This window comes from Ambystoma mexicanum, chromosome 12, assembly GCF_040938575.1.
Source record: "Ambystoma mexicanum isolate Mex_15411 chromosome 12, UKY_AmexF1_1, whole genome shotgun sequence".
Taxonomy (NCBI): domain Eukaryota; kingdom Metazoa; phylum Chordata; class Amphibia; order Caudata; family Ambystomatidae; genus Ambystoma; species Ambystoma mexicanum.
In genome coordinates this window covers 286,024,949-286,044,628 of record NC_090936.1, presented here as the reverse complement: position 1 = coordinate 286,044,628, position 19,680 = coordinate 286,024,949, and the positions used below count along the sequence as shown (strand labels likewise).

The window sequence follows — 19,680 nt, the reverse complement described above, 5'->3', positions numbered from 1 at the left end:
TAACGTCTTTAAAGGGATTTACAATACACTCTGGCTGGTGCATTTCTCCGTGCACGGGGATGGGGTGCATGGCAGTGTTCATCAGAAAGCGCAACAGGTTAGAGTCTTCCCTGTCCATAATTCGGACGTGTCCAAGAATCGTCACTGGAGGTTTTGAACATCCATTTCCGGTTTTCGATGGAGAACAGGCACAGTGATGCTGTTAAACACATTTTAATTATACATGTAAGCAGAGGAGCCGATTACAAAGAATGCCCTTTGGAGTGAGATGCTCTAAGTTACAGGTTACGCCGACTCTATGTGATTACTGAACATATTTTACTGCGCATCACCAAAATTTCTATTTTTTTGTTATACCCCTTTCTCTGCATATATATGTGGGGGGAGACCCCCCCACAGCGCTCCATATTCCCCACATTTACTATAAACGTTACCCACCGCGCACACACACACATATATATATATATATATACATAGAAATGGGGCTGTGAAAATTCTGGCATACTGGTTACTCCAACATCTGGCCATCAATGACACATGAAAGTGTTATTCAATGAGAAACCAGGTGTCATGTGTTGCTGTGCAAAAATAAATGCAAGTCACAGCTGATACGTAAAGAGGCCCACTTTAGCATACAATTGTCTGACAATGAGGCACAATGCACCCACATAACTCAATTCCCGCCACAAAGCAAAGAAAATTACAAAAAACGTTTACAAAATGATATTTTAGGTACCTCACATACTTTCTTACACAGGAAGAAATTCAACATATTATAAAATAAAGGTAGAACATCAGGTGTCACTTAAAGGTGTTCATACATGTTTCTAAGGTATCTTTGAAGCTGCCCCATTTAGACATCCCTTTGACACACCCAGCTTTGCAACATGACTTTGGAGCGAGTGAATGTTGACGTCCATTTTGTTCCCTGTAGGCTACGCAACAAGACCGATCCTACTATGTCGCTGGTTTCACCATACTCTGTGCTTCCGGCATCTTCCTTTGTCTTGTGACATCTCTAACCGTGGAGTGGATGGGGCTCACGGCTGCCAAGAATCTGCACCACAACCTCCTGAAGAAGATCATTTTAGCACCAATCAGGTACAGTATGGCAGGTTTGGCTGATGCAGACCAATGGCAAAGGGGTGAAGAATAATCCCAGAATTCCAATGGGAGGCAGGAGGCGTCTATTCCAGTGTTGTGATGGTAGCGGTACATATTTTTCCAAGACGAATACTAAGTGCTGCCTAATGGGTTGGAACAGTGAAGCAAGTGAGAACCTGCTGTGTGCCAAGCGGAAACGTTGGTATATGTCTGTGGCAGCCTAGTGCCTTTAAAGACTCATATAAGCTTTAGTTTCCTCAAGTTCTCTGCTTGGCTGCTGACATTTCCTGCCCTAAATCTTGCTTTTCATATTTGGGGTTGTGGGAGTTACTTTGGAGATATTCTCAAGTGATGTACATATTATTTTATAGCAAAGACAAGTAACGGTATGTCAATATTTTGCATTTATAACTTTGAAATACAACTTGTATTAATGCTGTTAACATCAATTAAATCAACTAAACCGTCTTATCTCACATCAATGCGAGCATCATGGTTTGCAAAGAGCGAAGCAATGGATTTCTTGTTTGAATATAGTGTCTAATGTATGACTGCAGCGCCTAATTTTCGATAGTTTCTAACTCCATACTATGAGTATTTACAATGCTCACATTATCCTTTGACATGACATTCCTTCCCTAAGGACTCTCTACATAACTTTATTGTCATTACCAAAGCTAAGAGATCAATAGAGGTGAACAGAGAGCTCAAATCCATGTAGAACTGCTGTTGGGTTTTATGGTTGGACACCTAAGGACGCATTACGTGTCACTGAATCCCTGGGGATTGGGTTAGTGACAGTACACCCCAGATCCTTCAGAGGACCTTGTTCTTCAGTTCTTCACCCTCTGCCTTAAAACAGGACCACCTCATTGGCTGCGAGAGCGTCACTCGTAGTATCTGGTGTGCATGGGGCGCTCAACACTTCCTTCTTGGCTGCAGGCATTCATTGGTTTGTCAGAAGTATCTGCAGGGCGACGTATTGATCCATCTGGAGTCTACTACTCGGTACCCGCACCTGGTATTCGTAGGTCTTCTGATGGCAATCAGACATCATCAATACACAGTTTGTTGGACCCCAAGGCACTAAAACGTTTTTTCTCTCCTCGTCAGACTAAAAAAGGGTCTACCAAATTGGCCTGTAGTAGGCTCTTTGACTATTTTTCTGGATTTCTCCCTGGCTCATCCTGCAACCCTTTAAGACACTTCATACCTACCACATCGTGAATAACTTCATAACCTTTGCCTTCCTCCTCCAGTTTTATTTCTAATATGTTTACCTTTTTCCTGATATTTCTCCTCATCTTCATCCGTCTCTCCCTCTATCTTTGATTGTTTCACCACATATTTCCCTTTGCTGTTTTTCTTTGATGTTTCTCCTTCTTCACCCCTGTTCTTTTCTCTCTTTTCTTTTACTGTCCCCTCTCCTTCCTCTCTACTCTCTCTTTCCTCATTTGGTTTTACTGGTCTTCTCTGGTTACTCTCTCTTCTCCTTCTCCCTGTCCTTCCTCTCTTTCTCCTCTTCTATCGCTCCCTCTCTCCTTAGGCACCCCTCCTCTCGACTCTCCCGCCTTCTTCTCTCCCGTTCCACACCACGGTATACTGCACTCTTCATTGCACCTCTGCACTCAGACTCCTAACTTCCACACCTATCACTACTCTCCTGTCCCCATATCCTCTAGCAGGGCTGGGGCCAGGGTTGTAATTGTAATTATTTATACAGTGCATATACACAGGTGGGGTGCTTCAAAGTGCTTCAAGGTGGAAAGGGAACAAGGGAGTGTAATAATCATTCTTAGGCCTTGAAGTTTCAAAATGATCTTACAGGAAAACTAGCATACTAGGTCTGACGGCATTTCTCCTAGTGCAGTGTTACAGTTGTGAGTAAGCTAGGGAGGGGAATTTAAAAGGTGGGGACAGGACAGACAAACTTACTAATCCTAGTACATTAGGTCATGCATGCCTACAGATGGAGGTGCAGCTAAGGGGAGGGTTGGGGGGGGGGCAAACGCGTCCAGTCCAGCAGGGCCCTGGGTTAAGTGCAGAGAGGTTGCCCGGCTCATGGAGCGTCAGCTGACAGTGCAGTAATGCTGATCATAGTGCAGCGGCCCAGAGGCAAGTGCAAAAGACTGGTGGGGGGCCTGGTACCTGTAAGGCTCTGGAGGTGAACCAGGCAACCAGTCAGCAAAAACTGAATAGAGTTAGGGAGGAGAAAGGAGGAAGGAGGGTGGAGAGAAAGAGAATGGAGGTTTGCAGGGTAGAGGGAGAGAGGAGGAGGAAGAGAAGAGGAAGGTCTTAAGGAGTTTCAGGAACTTAGGTGCTCCAGCTCAAGATGGAGAGAGGCAGGGAGGCTGTTCCAGAGGGAAGCACCTGCTGAGGATAAATATCTTCCCCGAAATCTCTGTGAAAGCGGCTCACCTGCATAGAGTTGGAGGAGGACGAGCTAAGGACTCTAGAGGGAGAGTATTTAGGAAGAGACCATTGTAGATAGAGCAGGCCCCAGCCCCAGACAGACTTGCAGATTATGTGAGGGGGTGTCTTGAACTTGATCCTTGCAGCCACAGGGAGCCAGTGAAGGGATTTCAGCACCAGAGAGATGCGATCCCAGGGCTTGAGAGCAAGGATAATTCTTGCAGTTCTGTTCTGTATGAGTTGTAGATGACGGAGACTAGAAGTAGGAAGCTTGAGAAAGAGGCTGTTGCAATAGTCCAACCTAGAGAGAACCAGGGTTCTCGAGGTGGTGAGCCTCTGGGAGAAAGTGAGAAAAGGTAGAATACCTTTGAGGAGGTGCAGTTGACAGTGGGACTTTTTGGAGAAGTCTGAGATGTGAGAAGAGAAGGAGAGAGTGGAGTCGAAGATGACCCCTAGAATTTTTTCTTCATGTGTAGGCGAGGGCGCAGGGCCAAGGGAGTACAGCCATTGTGAAAGTGGGAAAGCGGGAGCAGGGTTTGGATGTGTGTTGTATTTTTATGTGTGCTAGTGTGTAATTCTGGTTGCAACTGTATGTACATCAGAAGTGAACTTGGTAATTGCATACATCCCACGGGAATTACAATTTCTCTTTGTGGCCTGTTTTGTGAGTTGGTCCGTCCTGTGAATCTGCATTCTAAGGTTAGAAAGCGGCAATTTGGCATCTTGGAATTACTATGCCCATATCCTCTGGTCGGCTAGTACTCTCAATGTGACTGCTTGAGCCTGCAGCTGAACTCCTGCTGCAGTACAGAACCTGTATTATTTCTTGACTCAGTGATTAAATAAATCTTGCCCTGCAGGAGTACAAGGATGAGTAGTAGCTAAAGCCCCTGCTCAGCCCTCACACCTCCTATGCCTTTTGTGGTAAGATCAGCTGAGGGCTGGCAATACTCTTAAGAGGTGTATGAATATAATAACAGTAGCAACCCAAACAGTAAAAGGACAACATTCCAAATAAAGGAATATCTGATCCAAGGTGCAATAATAAGTATCTATAAAAGCAAAATCAAAACCCCGCCCATGTAGAATAAACACACAATAGGGAGAATGTAGATCACGCAAGCACTCAAGGTAATGTAGTGGGGGTGAAAGCCAATAGAAGAGAAACAATGTCACCAAAAAGGAAATGTCTTGTTGAAAAATGTGTGAATGGGTCACTTAGCCTTCAGTAGGGTCGCAAAACTGCACCAAGAGTCCTAAGGCCTCTCATAAGTACCTTTTTCAGTTCTATGGCGGTACGACGGCATCAAACTAGGCTTCAGAATACTGGGCATCATTATAAGTTTGCCGGTCCGGGAAATACGGCACCAGTAAACTAGCCGGTACTGTAGTTCCCGGACCAGCAAACTATGAGTTGAACTCGCGGGTGCCTTTCTGCCCACCAGGTCGGACCTGTTGGGCAGAAAGGCACCCTTGAGCACAGCATGTCTGATGCGCTGGCACCATTATAAACGGTGCCGGTGCATCCAACCTCCCCATTTCCATTGAGCCCTATGGGGCTCTAACGGGAATGGGGAGTAATGGATTTCAGACCCTGGCAATGGGGACATACAGGGTATGCCAGGGTTGCAATGGCCCTGAACGTCCCTATTGCCAGGGGCAAGAAAAAATGCAATTCTGGCGGCAGCCGTGCCTGTGTTACAGGCTCGGCTACCGCCAGAGTTGTAATGAGGTCCACTGTCTTTGTGGGTCAACCAGGTTTAGAGGTGGCAAGTCTTGATATGATTGGGTATTTGTAACGAGCTTACTACCAAGAGGTTTCTAAGCGCGGCCCTGGGGATCGAACCCATGTTGCTCCATGACGTCTTGCTTCCAAGGCAAGCATGTTGCCCCTGGGCTATCCTCCCGAGATGTTCCATGCAGAAAGCTTGCATCAAGTCGGTTCCAAGCAGAAGCTCCTTGCTGTTCGAGAGCTGCATTGGACCAATGCAGTTCAATAGGTTATATGTGATTTTACCAAATAGTTTATCTGTGATTTTACCAAAGTACTGTGATTAAGGGCTGTGCTGGTTTAAGACATTGGCAATGGCTGGGCCGAGTTAATGAGTTACAAGTTACAAGGTGCATCCCCGGTTTGAGTCGAAATTCTGAGAGGTTTGATGCTGTGATCCTGTTAGCTCATGCAATATTCAAAGAGGCAGCGTTTCTAAGTTGTCTGCATCAGCAAACTAATTCAAGTTAATCAGGTGACATGTTGTGCTTGGTGCATTGCTGCATCGAATCAATTAGATGGACCCAGCAACAGCGTTCGAAGAAGTTCAAAGAAGTGCCAAAAGCAGGCATTTGAATGCAATTCACTTTGGTTCAATGACGTTTCGAAGCTGTACAATGTAGGAATCCAGCTGCTTCATTTCTTCTGGTGCTATCAGTCCCACTCCAGGGCACAGGGACAAAATAAATGAGTCCTTGTTCTCTTCACTCCCACACAGGGGAGGCTAGCTAGCACTTGCAGGAATCCTTTACCTCCAATAAGGAAACTATGTTCCAGTGCAGCTGGCAGAGAGTGGAGGCAGAGGTGTAAACAGGGTAGTGCCTGAGCGGGCAAGGCCCACTCAAAATCTGTGAATGCCCACTCAGCAATGCTGTAGGGGCATATACAGATGTTAATGTCACTGTGGTGGCCCAAACTACATTAGCTTCAGGCCCCACTTGTTAGACATTCCTGGATACGCTTCTGAGTGGAGGTCTTGGTTCAACAGTAGTTCACCACCAAAATGCTCTGGGGATGGCTAGGGAGCAAAGCCTGCCTTTGCCTTGGGTCACCTACTCTCACCTCAGGGGTAGGGCTTTGGAAAGCATTGCTTTCCCAACAGAGTCCAAACAAATTCTTCCATTCTTCTTGAAAGGCCAAAAGGAATAAAACAAGGATGGAAATTATATTATATTTAAAAAATATTATAAATAATTATGAAGGCAAAAACCATGCCAGAGGGTATTGTTATAAGCAGGCCTGTTTTTAGGGATTACTGTTAAGTTAACAGGTGAATTTTGCCTTTTGCGCTGGACGTGGAGGAAGCAAGAAGGAAAGAGAAGCCCACAGACAACCAAAATGGAGGCACCCTTCCTCCATTACATTTTGCACGGTCTGGCTGACTAATCCCACCCTTTCCTCATGTCTTCAATGTCAAAGGCTTGAGAATGCTTGAACAGGTACGCAACACCCTGGTATGAGCCTAGCATGTTCGTTTAAAGTGTGCCTCTTTGAAACTTGGTTCCCAGCCAACTTCAGCTGGGAATTTCCTGGGCTAGAGAGATGTGTTACCCAATCTCACAAAGAATCAAAAAGATGCCGCTTACATTGCCTATTGTACTGCTGGTGGCAGCAGAGAGAGGCAATTTGGAGACAATACCTACAGCTTTTTGATAGCTGGCCTGAGTTCACAATGTTAATGTTAATGTTAAAGGTATATGTACCGCGCACCGTCACCAGGCGCTCCGGTGGATCTGAAAAGGGAAGATGGTAGGAGGGTTAGTTGGATTGAGCGTGATAAAGGCAAGAGAGCAGCAATGTACTGTTGGCAGCCACAGTTTGGTTTGCACCGTTTTCTGAGCTTAGGTGTGATTTTCAGTTGGTTGCTGTCGTGTGAGGCTATGTGCAGTATATTTTGTTGTTGCATTGTGGTGAAGTGTGTGCGGTTGTGCATTAGAGATAAGGTTGTGTTTAGTTAGAGTTTGAGATGTGTATGCAGAGGGGTGAGATTGTTCAGTGGGTTGGTTAGTGGCATCTCTGTTTAGAATTGACGCATGCTAATCTTCACAATCCTGTCTAGATTTGGCGCAATGCTAATCTTTACAGTTCTATCTAGATGTGATGCAAGTTGACTTAACAAATCTGTCTTGATGTGACGAAAGCTAATCGTCACAATTCTGTCCAGTTGTGCAAGCTAGTATTACAGTTGTCTAGATTTGACACACTGCTAATCTTCACAATTCTGTCTATATTTGATGTAATGATAGTCTACACAATTCTGTTTAGATGTGACATGAGCTAGTATTACAATTCTGTCTAGATGTGATGGAGGCTAATCTTCACAATTCTGTCTAGATATGACACAAGCTAATCTTCACAGTTCTGTCTAGATGTGATGCAATCTAGTTTTACAGTTCTGTCTAGATATGTCGCAAGATAATCTTCATAATTCTTACTAGATATGAAGCAAGCGAGTATTACAGGTCTGTCTAAATATAATGCAATGCTAATCTTCACAATTCTGTCTAGATGTGCTGCAAGCTGAAATGTACAGTTATGTCTAGATGTAACGTAATGCTAGTCTTCACAATTCTTTTTAGACGTGACTCAAGCTAGTATACAAATCCTTTCTAGATGTGACAGAGGCTAATCTTCACAATTCTACCTAGACATGACGCAAGCTAGCATTACAGTTCTGTTTAGATATGATGTAATGATCATCTTTACAATGTTGCCTAGTAGTGGTGCAAGCAGACATTCACATTTCTGTCTAATTGTAATGCTGGCTCATATATGTGAATTAATTCTGGACTAGCTAGCACAGAGTATGGTCTACCTAGTTGTGAGATGTTGCTCAGTAATAGTCATCTTGATGTGAGATATTGCTGGTCAACACAGTTCACAACTCAGTGAGTGTATGTGGGGCGACAGTTGCAGAATGGAAGTGGGTAAATACACATTACCCTCTATTTGGTGGTAATAAGATAGGAGAGAGGTGGGCCAGTTTTGTAGTTGCAGAGATAGCTGTGCCCCTGTTATGTTAAGTTATGGTATGTTTATTTATACTGTGCACCAAAACTGTCATCATGCCTACCTCCAAGGAGCCAGGTCCGACCCAGCAACCCCAGAGGCAGGCATCATTTCCCCCAGGGGAGTGCCAGCGGGCCCAAGCTGGGGCCCTTTGGATGCAGTCCTGGCGCCTTAGGCGCCAGGCTCATGTTGGACCTCTGTCCTGCCGCCTTAGGTGCCAGGCTCATAAAGCTAGTCATGTGTTCAAGTGTTTTAATGTGCACTTACCTGATGCAGACCATGCTGCCACATCCAGGCCCTCTTGAGGCCTGAATGGAACTACTTTACCTGTAGGACTACTTTCCACCCGGGTGTGGTCGGGGAAGGATACATACCTGATCGGAGGAAGGATACACACTTGGAACTTCTTCCAAAGCTATTTAAACCACACCCGATCAGCAACTCACGCTTCGCGTTGTTCTGCTCCTCGCAGCTGGACGCTCACCGTGTCAGCTCCTGCATCTGGACCTCAGCCACGCCTGTCAGTATCCTGGGTCACCTGCAAAGGGAGACAAAAGACCTTAACTGCTAAATCAGCACCACGGAGCCATCACACCGACGATCCTGAAAAGGAAGACATCATTTTAAAAGCATTTCGCTACGATCGCTGCAGCGCTGCATTTCACTCACCTATCCTGGACGCCACCATCTTCAGCAGCGATCATCCGGATCCACAGCCACTTCCCAGAGCCTAGAGAGAAAAAGACAAGAACAAGGTGAGAGAAGGAAAGGAATAGGAAAAGTTCAGTTTTCCTTCTAAGTCTTACCTGTTGGGTCATTCCCATTTCATTTCGGGTCTTGCCGCTTCCAGGCATTTTCCGGACCCCGGCCCCTATGGGGAAAAAAGACAAAGACATTGAATGAGCGAATGCAAAGACATTACCCGAGCGCTCATCCAGATATTACCAGTCATTTACTGGAACTGCACATTTCACTTCGGGTCGGCGCCATATTTCCGGCATTCCGAACCCCGGCCCCTAAGGGGAAAAAGACAATGAACATTATTAATAAGCTTGGACTTTTGAACTTGCAACAGAACTTTTACAGAGCCTTACCTGAATAGTCAAGCTTACCTGATACAGAGCCTTACCTGAATAGTCTAGCTTACCTGAACTCCCATCAATCCTCAAACCAGTGAAGTAACTGGGTTTCAACGCGTCCCCGCAACATAAGCAGGATGGAGAGCTCATCCTTCCTGACCCTAAGGTGAGACTTCACGGGGAATCGTGGAAGGGTATCGTGGAGGGTTGGAAGAGAGTGGGAGGCTTGAGCATAACTCAGTCAGTAGGTAATACTCCCTTTTCATGCACAGGGGAAAATTCCTGCGAGCCGGAGAAGCCCGAGTAGAGGGGCCCTTCCTGTCCCTCTTCAGAGTCCTGCGCTTCACCATTGAAGAAGCATCAGCACTCGAAGCCAGACCTGCGCCTCCGTGGGAATCAGTTGAGCGTTACAGAACGCAAAGCCTACCCACAATTTCCCACCCGGGCGCTATGGAGACTTCCGAGACTGACCAGCTGGCCCAGCTTTTGGGGGAATTACGGGCAGAGGTGCACTCAGCCCGCCAGGAGACTAACGCTCTCAAAAGAGAACTGATCTTATCCAAGGAAAGAACAGATGACCTAGCCAAAAGGTTATTACAGGCCCAGGCAGGGCACACTCCTTTACCTAATTCCGGAGACATTTCCACATCAATGGGTTTGAATAACCCGGTACAAATTAATCTACCTGGACACATGCCTTTGGCCCCGCCTGAACGTTTTGCCGGGGATCCCAAGAAATATGCGTCTTTATGAACCAATGTCGTTTAAACTTTCTATGCAGACCCGGAGCCTTCCCTAACGACCAGACCAAGGTAGCCTTTATACTATCTTACCTCAGTGTCAGTGCTGCCGATTGGTCTATTCCATTGGTAAATCAGGATGATCCCATTCTCCAGAATTTTCATGGCTTCCAGGCCAGCATGGAAAGATTTTTCGCTCGACACTCTCGGACAGGCCCTTGATAACGAACTGCTATCCTTACGACAAGGTAATCAGGATCTTCTGTCCTTCATTGCCACCTTTAACAGACTGGTTGTGGAAACTGGATGGCAAGAAAACAAAAGGATCACATTGTTTCATCGAGGCCTGCGCTGAGAACTTAAGGATGTTCTAGCTCAGATAGTAAACCCACCCCAGGTCTGCGCAGACTACATAGACTTGGTGGTTCAACTTGATCACAGACTTCAAAATAGAAAGGCAGATCGGTTCAAGTATGAAAACCGAGTACCGATCAAAACCCACGCTAACTCCAAGAGTACCGACGTATCTGAACCTATGCAAATCGGTGGTGTTAAAGGACCATTAACGCAGAAAGAACGAGAGAGAAGGCGGCAAATGCAACTTTGTCTGTATTGCTGGACTTCCGGTCACTTTCTTGGAAATTGTCCAGTTAAACCACTTAAGACGGTGGTTGGAGCTACTGATAACGAATTATTGACACCTGATTCGGGAAACGACCTAGCCCAACAAGCGTAGGGGTCCGCTTGCCGAGCTTGAAAACTAACTCTTTGACCTCGCATTTTGTCATGCCAGTGGTGCTCGTGGATCCAAAATAGCCTCAGCAGTTGCATGCTATAAAAGCATACATCGACAGTGGAGCTATTACATAGACCGTGAATTGGCTTCCAGGATTAAGCTTCCTCTCCGCACGAAAGTAACCCAAGATGTCATTACTACAGTAGATGGAACCGAAATAGCCTCAGGGCCTGTAATGCATTCCACTGTTGAAGTGACACTGGTGGGTCAGGATGGACATCGGGAAGCAATCGTGTTTGATGTGATCAAGGCCCCACAATTTCAAGTAATTCTTGGAATTCCTTGGTTAGAAACACATAATCCCAGAATTGACTGGCGAGCAAAGAAGATAAGTTTTCCTGATTGTGAGCCAACTTGTTATCCATGAAATCCAGCTATGGGTCTAGCCTCAGCAACTTCCAACCCTGTACAGCTACCGTCAGAATACCAAGAATTCCAAGATGTTTTTCAGAAAGAACAGGCTAACACATTACCTCCCCATCGGTCTTATGATTGCCAAATCGATCTGGTACCCAATGCTCAACTACCTTGTAGTAGGATTTATGCTCTTACGGAACCTGAGAATCTGCATTTGCGTCAGTATTTAGATCAGTACCTAGCCAATGGTTTTATTCGCCCATCCAAGTCTCCTGTCTCTTCAGCTCTGTTCTTCGTGCCGAAAAAAGAAGGCGACCTTAGAACGTGTATAGACTATTGCACCCTAAATCAAATAACGATTAAGAATCGTTATCCTCTGCCCTTGATCCCTGAGCTTATCGACCAGGTGAAAGACGCTTGTGTGTACACAAAATTAGATCTCCAAGGAGCTTATCACCTGGTGCGCATAAAAGAAGGAGACGAATGGAAGACTGCATTCCGCACCAAATTTGGGGTCTTCGAATATCAGGTGATGCCCTTCGGTTTGTGCAATGCACCTGCCGCCTTTCAGTACTTTATGAATGATGTTCTTCGGGAACTTATCGATGTCTGTGTCATTGTTTACATTGACGACATCCTGGTGTACTCTTCTTCAGAATCTGATCACAGAAAACATGTTAGGGCAGTTCTTGAGAAATTGCGCCAGCACAGACTATTTGCAAAACTCGAAAAATGCGTTTTTTATACCACAGAAGTTGAGTTTCTCGGATTCATCCTGACACCTCAAGGAGTCCGAATGGACTCGCGAAAGGTGGACGCCATCCTCAAATGGCCATCTCCTAGCTGGGTGAAGGGAGTTCAGAGCATGCTCGGCTTTGCCAATTTCTATCGAAGATTCATCCCGGAATTTTCCCGAACAGTCCAACCCATCACCGCTCTCCTAAAAAAAAAAAACACTTCGAATGGACTCTTGAGGCCGAACAAGCCCTCCAGGACCTGAAAACCAAATTCACCTCTGCACCTGTATTGAAGCACCCGCACCCAGATCTCCCGTACATAGTGAAAACTGATGCATCCAGGTCGTCCATGGGAGCTGACCTGTCGCAAAGAGACCCAAAAACTAACCAACTACACCCAGTGGCCTTTTGGTCCAGAAAATTTTCTCCTCCTGAAATCAACTACGCAATTACCGATAAAGAGTTACTGGCCATCAAATCTGCTTTCAAGGCTTGGCGTCACTACCTTCTCGGGGCAAGACACACCATGACCGTAATTACGGACCACAGAAACTTACAGTATTTAAAGACAGCCAAAGCTCAATCTTCACGACAACTCCGATGGGCTCTATTCTTTGCGGAATTTGATTTTGTAATTACCTATCGCCCTGGCTGCAAGAATGGAAAAGCGGACGCCTTATCCCGGATTGGCATGGAAGAACCTAATTCGAGCTTAGAACCTGTGCCCATCATACCTGAGCAAAGAATCTTAGGCTTAACTTCATTGCAAACTATTGAGGACATCCAATCGCAAGTAAAACAACTTCTAGACTCTTCAACCTTACTGGAATGGAGTCAAAAGGGTCCTCATTACACCATTAAGGATGACTTACCCTACTTCCAGGAGCGGTTGTTTCTGCCAAGTAAAGAATTGCAAGAACTTGTTATTGCCCATCATCATGAATCTTTAATGGAAGGACACCCTGGTATCGCTAAAACGGAGGAAAAATTCAAATGCCACTTCTGGTGGCCTTCTTGGAGAAAAGACATAAAGTCTTTTGTTCTGTCTTGCGGAATTTGCGCCCAAAACAAGGCTCAAAAGAAAAGGCCAGCCGGCCTACTTCAACCCTTGGATATTCCACCGGCACCATGGCACACCCTGTCAATGGACTTTATAACCGACCTGCCTCCTTGTGCTGGTTACAACACAATCCTTGTAATTGTAGACCTATTCTCCAAAATGGCCCACTTTATCCCTTTTGTCAGGTTTCCTTCCCCTATTCAGGCTATCTTTTTCCTCATTTAAGTTTCCTTCTCCTTATTTCACTTTAATTATCCTTTTCAGATTGGCCTTGTGTGGGTGGGAAGTTTTCTATTATAGTTGGTTTGGCCTTAACTTGCTGACTCAGAATCCTGGTTCTGACCCAAAGCAAAATGGAGTCTCACAGTGTCAGCTCTGATTGGTTGGAAGACAATGCAGAACAACAATGAACATTCTAAACTGTCACTCTGTGCCTTTCATCATCAAAACCCCATCTGAGAGGACGTGTTTTGTGGCTGCTCCTGCTTTAGACTTGGGCCTGGTGGATTTTATCCTTCAGGTGTTAGCAGTTGAGCGGCTACTTTCTTGGGGGTTCCGGGAGAAGACATCAGTTGACAGGAATTCGTTTTTGAAGACAGGAGACTCAGAAGATCTTTATGAATTCGCTCAGGAGATAAGTGACTTTATTTGTACAGTAACTCTGTTCTTCCCCAATGACATTTTCCTTGAAAACATTTGAGAAAAGTTATTTTTTGTACTAGTACTATTGAACTTTTAAAGTTTGCATGTGTTTTCCAGCGCGGTAGCGAGAGAATCTGTTTGTCGCGTGCGACTTCAAGTGCGCGTGTGTTTCCCAGCGCGGAAGCTGGAAAATCTGTTGGTCGCGTTCGACTTCAAGTGCGCGTGTGTTTCCCAGCGCAGTAGCGTGAGAATCTGTCTGTCGCGTGCGACTTCAAGTGCGCGTGTGTTTTTCCAGCGCAGGAGTTCCGTAGCGTGAGGATCTAAGAATCGCGTGCGTATTCAAGTGCGCGTGTGTTTTTCCAGCGCGGGTGTTCTGTAGCGCGTGGATCTGAGAATCGCGTGCGTATTCAAGTGCGCGTGTGTTTTTCCAGCGCGGGTATTCAGTAGCGCGTGGATCTGAGAATCGCGTGCGTTTTTATGTGCGCGTGTTTTCTTTAGCGCTTGTGCTTCTATGCGAGAAAACATTTTGTCGCGTGTGAACTAAAGAGCGCGTATGTTTTCTGACGCGTTAATCTAAGAACCGCGTGAGATTATTGTCGCGCGTGTGGTTTCTAGCGCGTGTCCTTTTTTTTTCGCGTGTATTCATTCGTGGGTGAACTTTTTGCGCGCGTTCTTCAATCCAGGAGGATTTCAACGAGAAGCTCATCTGTATGGACATAATTCTCACGTGTATTCTTCAAGAATTAAAAAACTCAACAGAAGTGTAAATAGTTTGAACAGCTTTGAGAGAAAATAAGAAAGAATCTATATAAGACAATCTAACTGGAGATCAGTGCATTTTGGAAAAGAGACAACGAACTAAGCTTTCCAGAATGGCTTCAAGTAAGAAGTTGCTATAAACTTCATGAGTCTCAAGTAAGAGAGATTTTCAGCTTCTTACAAACTTCTCTAAGAAATTTCAAGAGAAGAACCAGGTATGAGTCTTAATTATTAGTTAAGGATTTAATGTTTTCCCATTCATAAGGTTAGTAGTTAAATAAAGGAATTGTATTTGCTTTTCTTATATCCTCTGCAGGTTCAGCTCTGATTAGCCTTGACGCAGTCTGCCTGGTGTTGTTTTGTTATTCAATTCCCCCTTTCCCTTTGGGGTGTAGTTAACAGAGCTGAATTAAAATCTAGTTCTGGGAATTACATTTCAGGGGGATTATCGGGGGTTCAGCAGCTTCTGCGGACACAGGACCTCTCAGCCTGACACCTTTAAAGGGTTTGCCTTCAGCTTCCACCTTGGCCAAGGAATTCCTGGAGAATATAGTTTGCATAGATGGTTTCCCTTCCATATTAGTCTCGGATCGTGGAAGTCAATTTATCTCCCATTTTTGGAAGAAGTGTTGCCAACTAGTACAAATAGATGTGCGGTTATCCACCAGCCACCACCCCCAGACCAACGGACAAACCGAGAGAACCAATCAGACTCTCGAGCAATATCTTCGGTGCATGTTACACCAATCCGAGTTAAATTGGAAAGACATCCTTTGGATCGTAGAATATGCATACAACAATTCAGTGCATTCTGGAACCGGACAAACCCCCTTTTATACTTTGTATGGTCACCATCCTCGAACCTCTGACCTAGATCCACCTCTGACCCTGGAAATGCCCGCAGTAAATCATCTGCATTCCACAATAACCCGAGCCTTCAAAGAAGCTGCAACTTATTTACAGTAAGCCAAGAAAAAGTATAAAGAAAACGTGGATTTGCACCGAAGTAAAACTCCTCCTTACCAAGTAGGAGACCAGGTATGGCTAGCAACTAAACATTTACCCCTCAAGGGCCCGCGAACCTTCAATCCCAGATTCATAGGACCTTATCCCATCAAGGCTATAATCAACCCAGTGGCCTTTAAACTGGATCTACCGTCCAACATGCGTATTCATCCAGTTTTTCATGCATCACTTTTGAAGCCAGTACAACCAGGAACCCGATTGTCCAAGCCTCCAGATCCAGTTCAAATTGAAGGGGAATTAGAATTCGAAGTTAAAGACATTTTAGACTCCAAGGTGGTAAAGTCGAAACTCTTCTATCTTGTTGACTGGGAGGGATATGGACCTCAGGAGAGATCGTGGGAGCCTAGTAACCATGTCCACGCACCTCGATTAGTACAAAGGTTTCACCGGAGATTTCCGAACAAGCCAAAACCCCCGGAGGGAAGAACCTTGGGAGGGGCCTTGAGGGGGGGCACTGTCATGATGCCTACCTCCAAGGAGTCAGGTCCGACCCAGCAACCCCAGAGGCAGGCATCATTTCCCCCAGGGGAGTGCCAGCGGGCCCAAGCTGGGGCCCTTTGGACGCAGTCCTGGCGCCTTAGGCGCCAGGCTCATGTTGGACCTCTGTCCTGCCGCCTTAGGTGCCAGGCTCATAAAGCTAGTCATGTGTTCAAGTGTTTTAATGTGCACTTACCTGATGCAGACCATGCTGCCACATCCAGGCCCTCTTGAGGCCTGAATGGAACTACTTTACCTGTGGGACTACTTTCCACCCGGGTGTGGTCGGGGAAGGATACATACCTGATCGGAGGAAGGATACACACTTGAAACTTCTTCCAAAGCTATTTAAACCACACCCGATCAGCAACTCACGCTTTGCGTTGTTCTGCTCCTCGCAGCTGGACGCTCACCGTGTCAGCTCTTGCATCTGGACCTCAGCCACGCCTGTCAGTATCCTGGGTCACCTGCAAAGGGAGACAATAGACCTTACCTGCTAAATCAGCACCACGGAGCCATCACACCGACGATCCTGAAAAGGAAGACATTATTTTAAAAGCATTTTGCTACGATCGCTGCAGCACTACATTTCAATCACCTATCCTGGACGCCACCATCTTCAGCAGCGATCATCCGGATCGACAGCCACTTCCCAGAGCCTAGAGAGAAAAAGAAAAGAACAAGGTGAGAGAAGGAAGGGAATAGGAAAAGCTCAGTTTTCCTTCTAAGTCTTACCTGTTGGGTCATTCCCATTTCATTTCGGGTCTTGCCGCTTCCAGGCATTTTCCGGACCCCGGCCCCTATGGGGAAAAAAGACAAAGACATTGAATGAGCGAATGCAAAGACATTACCCGAGCGCTCATCCAGAATTTAGCTGTCATTTACTGGAACTGCACATTTCACTTCGGGTCGGCGCCATATCTCCGGCATTCCGAACCCCGGCCCCTAAGGGGAAAAAGACAATGAACATTATTATTAAGCTTGGACTTTTGAACTTGCAACAGAACTTTTACAGAGCCTTACCTGAATAGTCAAGCTTACCTGATACAGAGCCTTACCTGAATATTCTAGCTTACCTGAACTCCCATCAATCCTCAAACCAGTGAAGTAACTGGGTTTCAACGCACCCCCGCATCAGAAGCAGGATGGAGAGCTCATCCTTCCTGACCCTAAGGTGAGACTTCACGGGGAATCGTGGAAGGGTATCGTGGAGGGTTGGAAGAGAGTGGGAGGCTTGAGCATAACTCAGTCAGTAGGTAATACTCCCTTTTCACGCACAGGGGAAAATTCCTGCGAGCCGGAGAAGCCAGAGTAGAGGGGCCCTTCCTGTCCATCTTCAGAGTCCTGCGCTTCACCATTGAAGAAGCATCAGCACTCGAAGCCAGACCTGCGCCTCCGTGGGAATCAGGTGAGCGTTACAAAAACCACCCAGGGGCAGTCTCCAGGCGCTGACATGGCTCTGCAAGGAAGAGGACCTAGTTGCTTAGTGAGGCAAAAATGATAGGATAGGTCCAGGACCAGGGCAAACTGGCATCTGTGTGTGCTGGCTTGCAGAGGTAGGTTGTGTGCACTAGCTTGTCGTATCCTTACGGGTAAGGTCCAATGCCTTCAGCATTTTATGTGTGGCTGTTTGCCATGTTGCGGTGTGTATGTGTATTTCATGAGTAGATTGGCAGGTATTTTTACGGTTGTGTGCATTGGCTTGTTCTATCTGTATGGGTAAGGTCCAGTTTTCAGGTTAGTTTGTTGTAAGTGTGTGTTGCTTGTGTTGGTTTTGTATTAGGGTATAAGTTTGCTAGACCAATGGGCATGTATAGTGTTTGGGTGGTGTGCTTGAGGAGGTAGAAGGGAGTGGTTAGTGCTTTGACTATTTGCTAAGTTCTTCTATGTGGCTAATGTAGGCAGTCCTATTTGATGTCGCAAATGACTAATCCCCATAATTCATCTATTTCAGTGTGATGCATGGCTAACCTTCGCCCATTGAGAGTGAACTCCTAAATTGGAGGCACAACAATAAGTGCTAGACACCTGGATTTAAGGGTTCTAGCTAGAGGGTGAACACCTAAGTATGGGACACAACAGTAAATAACACCACTGAATGGTTGGTACACAGCAGTGATAGGGGGTACTCTTTACTAGCTGGCTAATTTTGGTATGCTATGCTGTGTGGGTAATAAGAGAGACAGGGCTTTTTGGAGTCGAGTGATTGCTGCACTCCCCACCCAGACCACACTTATCTTGTCAGTCACTGATGGTTGACGGCTGGCTACTGGCTTCTCAGCCGAACACGGGCAAACATGGTCTGACAATCAAACATGAGCATGATACAAAGAAGATGTGGCTGTGCTAACTATGCGAAATAATCACCAGCATACGAGAATGAACGTTGTATTTCAAAATTAGCCTGCCTTCAGGCAATAGTTTATCAACAGTGTTGTGCATCTGGATCAGAGATGCAGATTTAAATGCAACCTCTATCTGCAGTGACATTGCTGTCACATCAGTTGTCAAACAGGGCACGTTTGACCTTTAAACCTGCCCTGTGCCACTGAAGAGCAGAAGCTGCAGATAAGGAGATGGATGCAGCAGGGCACATGTGCTGACTTTGCTTTTGGCATGGAGCTTACTGAAAAGGGGAGTCTGTTAAGAAGGCCTCCCGTTCTGAGATGGAATTACCTACATCATTGTATTATTAATAAAAATCAAAAAAGCCGGGGCTTGTACAACCTTACTATATGGCAATTCCCCACAGACTGAGGTGAATGGCAGCAATGGCAGAATAAATGAGCAGTGCTTATGAGTTTGCATCCCTCAAACAGATATGATTAATTATTATTAAATGTTTCATGTGCTGTTCAGGGGTCTGTGAGCTGCTTCTTTCTCACACTTCCAGCTTACCCTAGAATATATTGCATGTTCTTTACGCAACAGGTGGGAAGGGGGTTGCAGAGGACCCCCTACAAATGAGGCTAGAGATAGTATGGGGAGCCTGGAGGAACCTAGTACACTTCTTCATCACAGATTGGGTGGCAGTCGCCGATCCCCATGGTCATCCCATGCTGATCCTCTTGTTTCCTGTTGGTGGCATATTTATATCCTAGATTATGTTGATTTAATAAGAAAAATTATGAAATATTATGCAGGCTACAGATGATGTACACTGTGACTTTGTTCCACCCATATGCTAAACAAATCCTTACAGAGGACAGCCCCAGCAGTCATTAATGTGCAGTACAATTTGATAGAGCATTGAATGTATACACCTCTTTGTCAAATAGTGCTTGCTGTGTAGCCATGATCTATATGGCATTGTGGCTTTTATGCATTGCCATTGTTAGCATAAGGATACCCGAACTGCATTTGGAAGGTTACTTGCCCCATATTGCCAGCTGCAGTCTGTGATCAGATGCCCTCTTAAAGAGGCCTTTGTGGCTTCCTCATTTCCAGTTCAAAATTTGACTTTTCCAAATGGCTCACATGCAGAGATTGAACCCCTAAAAGAGCATGATAACATGCTTAGATGTTTTTGTACTACAATGCATAGACAAAGGAAGTACATTGTATCTTACTTGCACCGGTAGCTTTTGAAAGGGAGGGAATACCCTCTTTGCAATGTGTACCTCGAAAGATATACATGCAAACATTTATTCTATGTGCCGTTGCGTGCCGATCTCATCAGACGCCCAGCTTCCTCTCACTGGATCAAACATC

The 19,680-nt window shown here is 45.7% G+C and overlaps 1 protein-coding gene across 4 annotated transcripts in view; it reads left to right on the top strand.

The window, feature by feature from the left end:
• ABCC9 (ATP binding cassette subfamily C member 9) overlaps window positions 1-19,680 on the top strand; it is a 1,387,936-nt gene that overhangs the window by 875,984 nt on the left and 492,272 nt on the right. For all 4 annotated transcript variants that reach the window (XM_069628445.1, XM_069628446.1, XM_069628447.1 and 1 more), the window contains one exon: window positions 935-1,101. In XM_069628445.1, coding sequence (XP_069484546.1) covers window positions 935-1,101 — 167 coding nt within the window. The remainder of the gene's footprint in view (window positions 1-934; window positions 1,102-19,680) is intronic.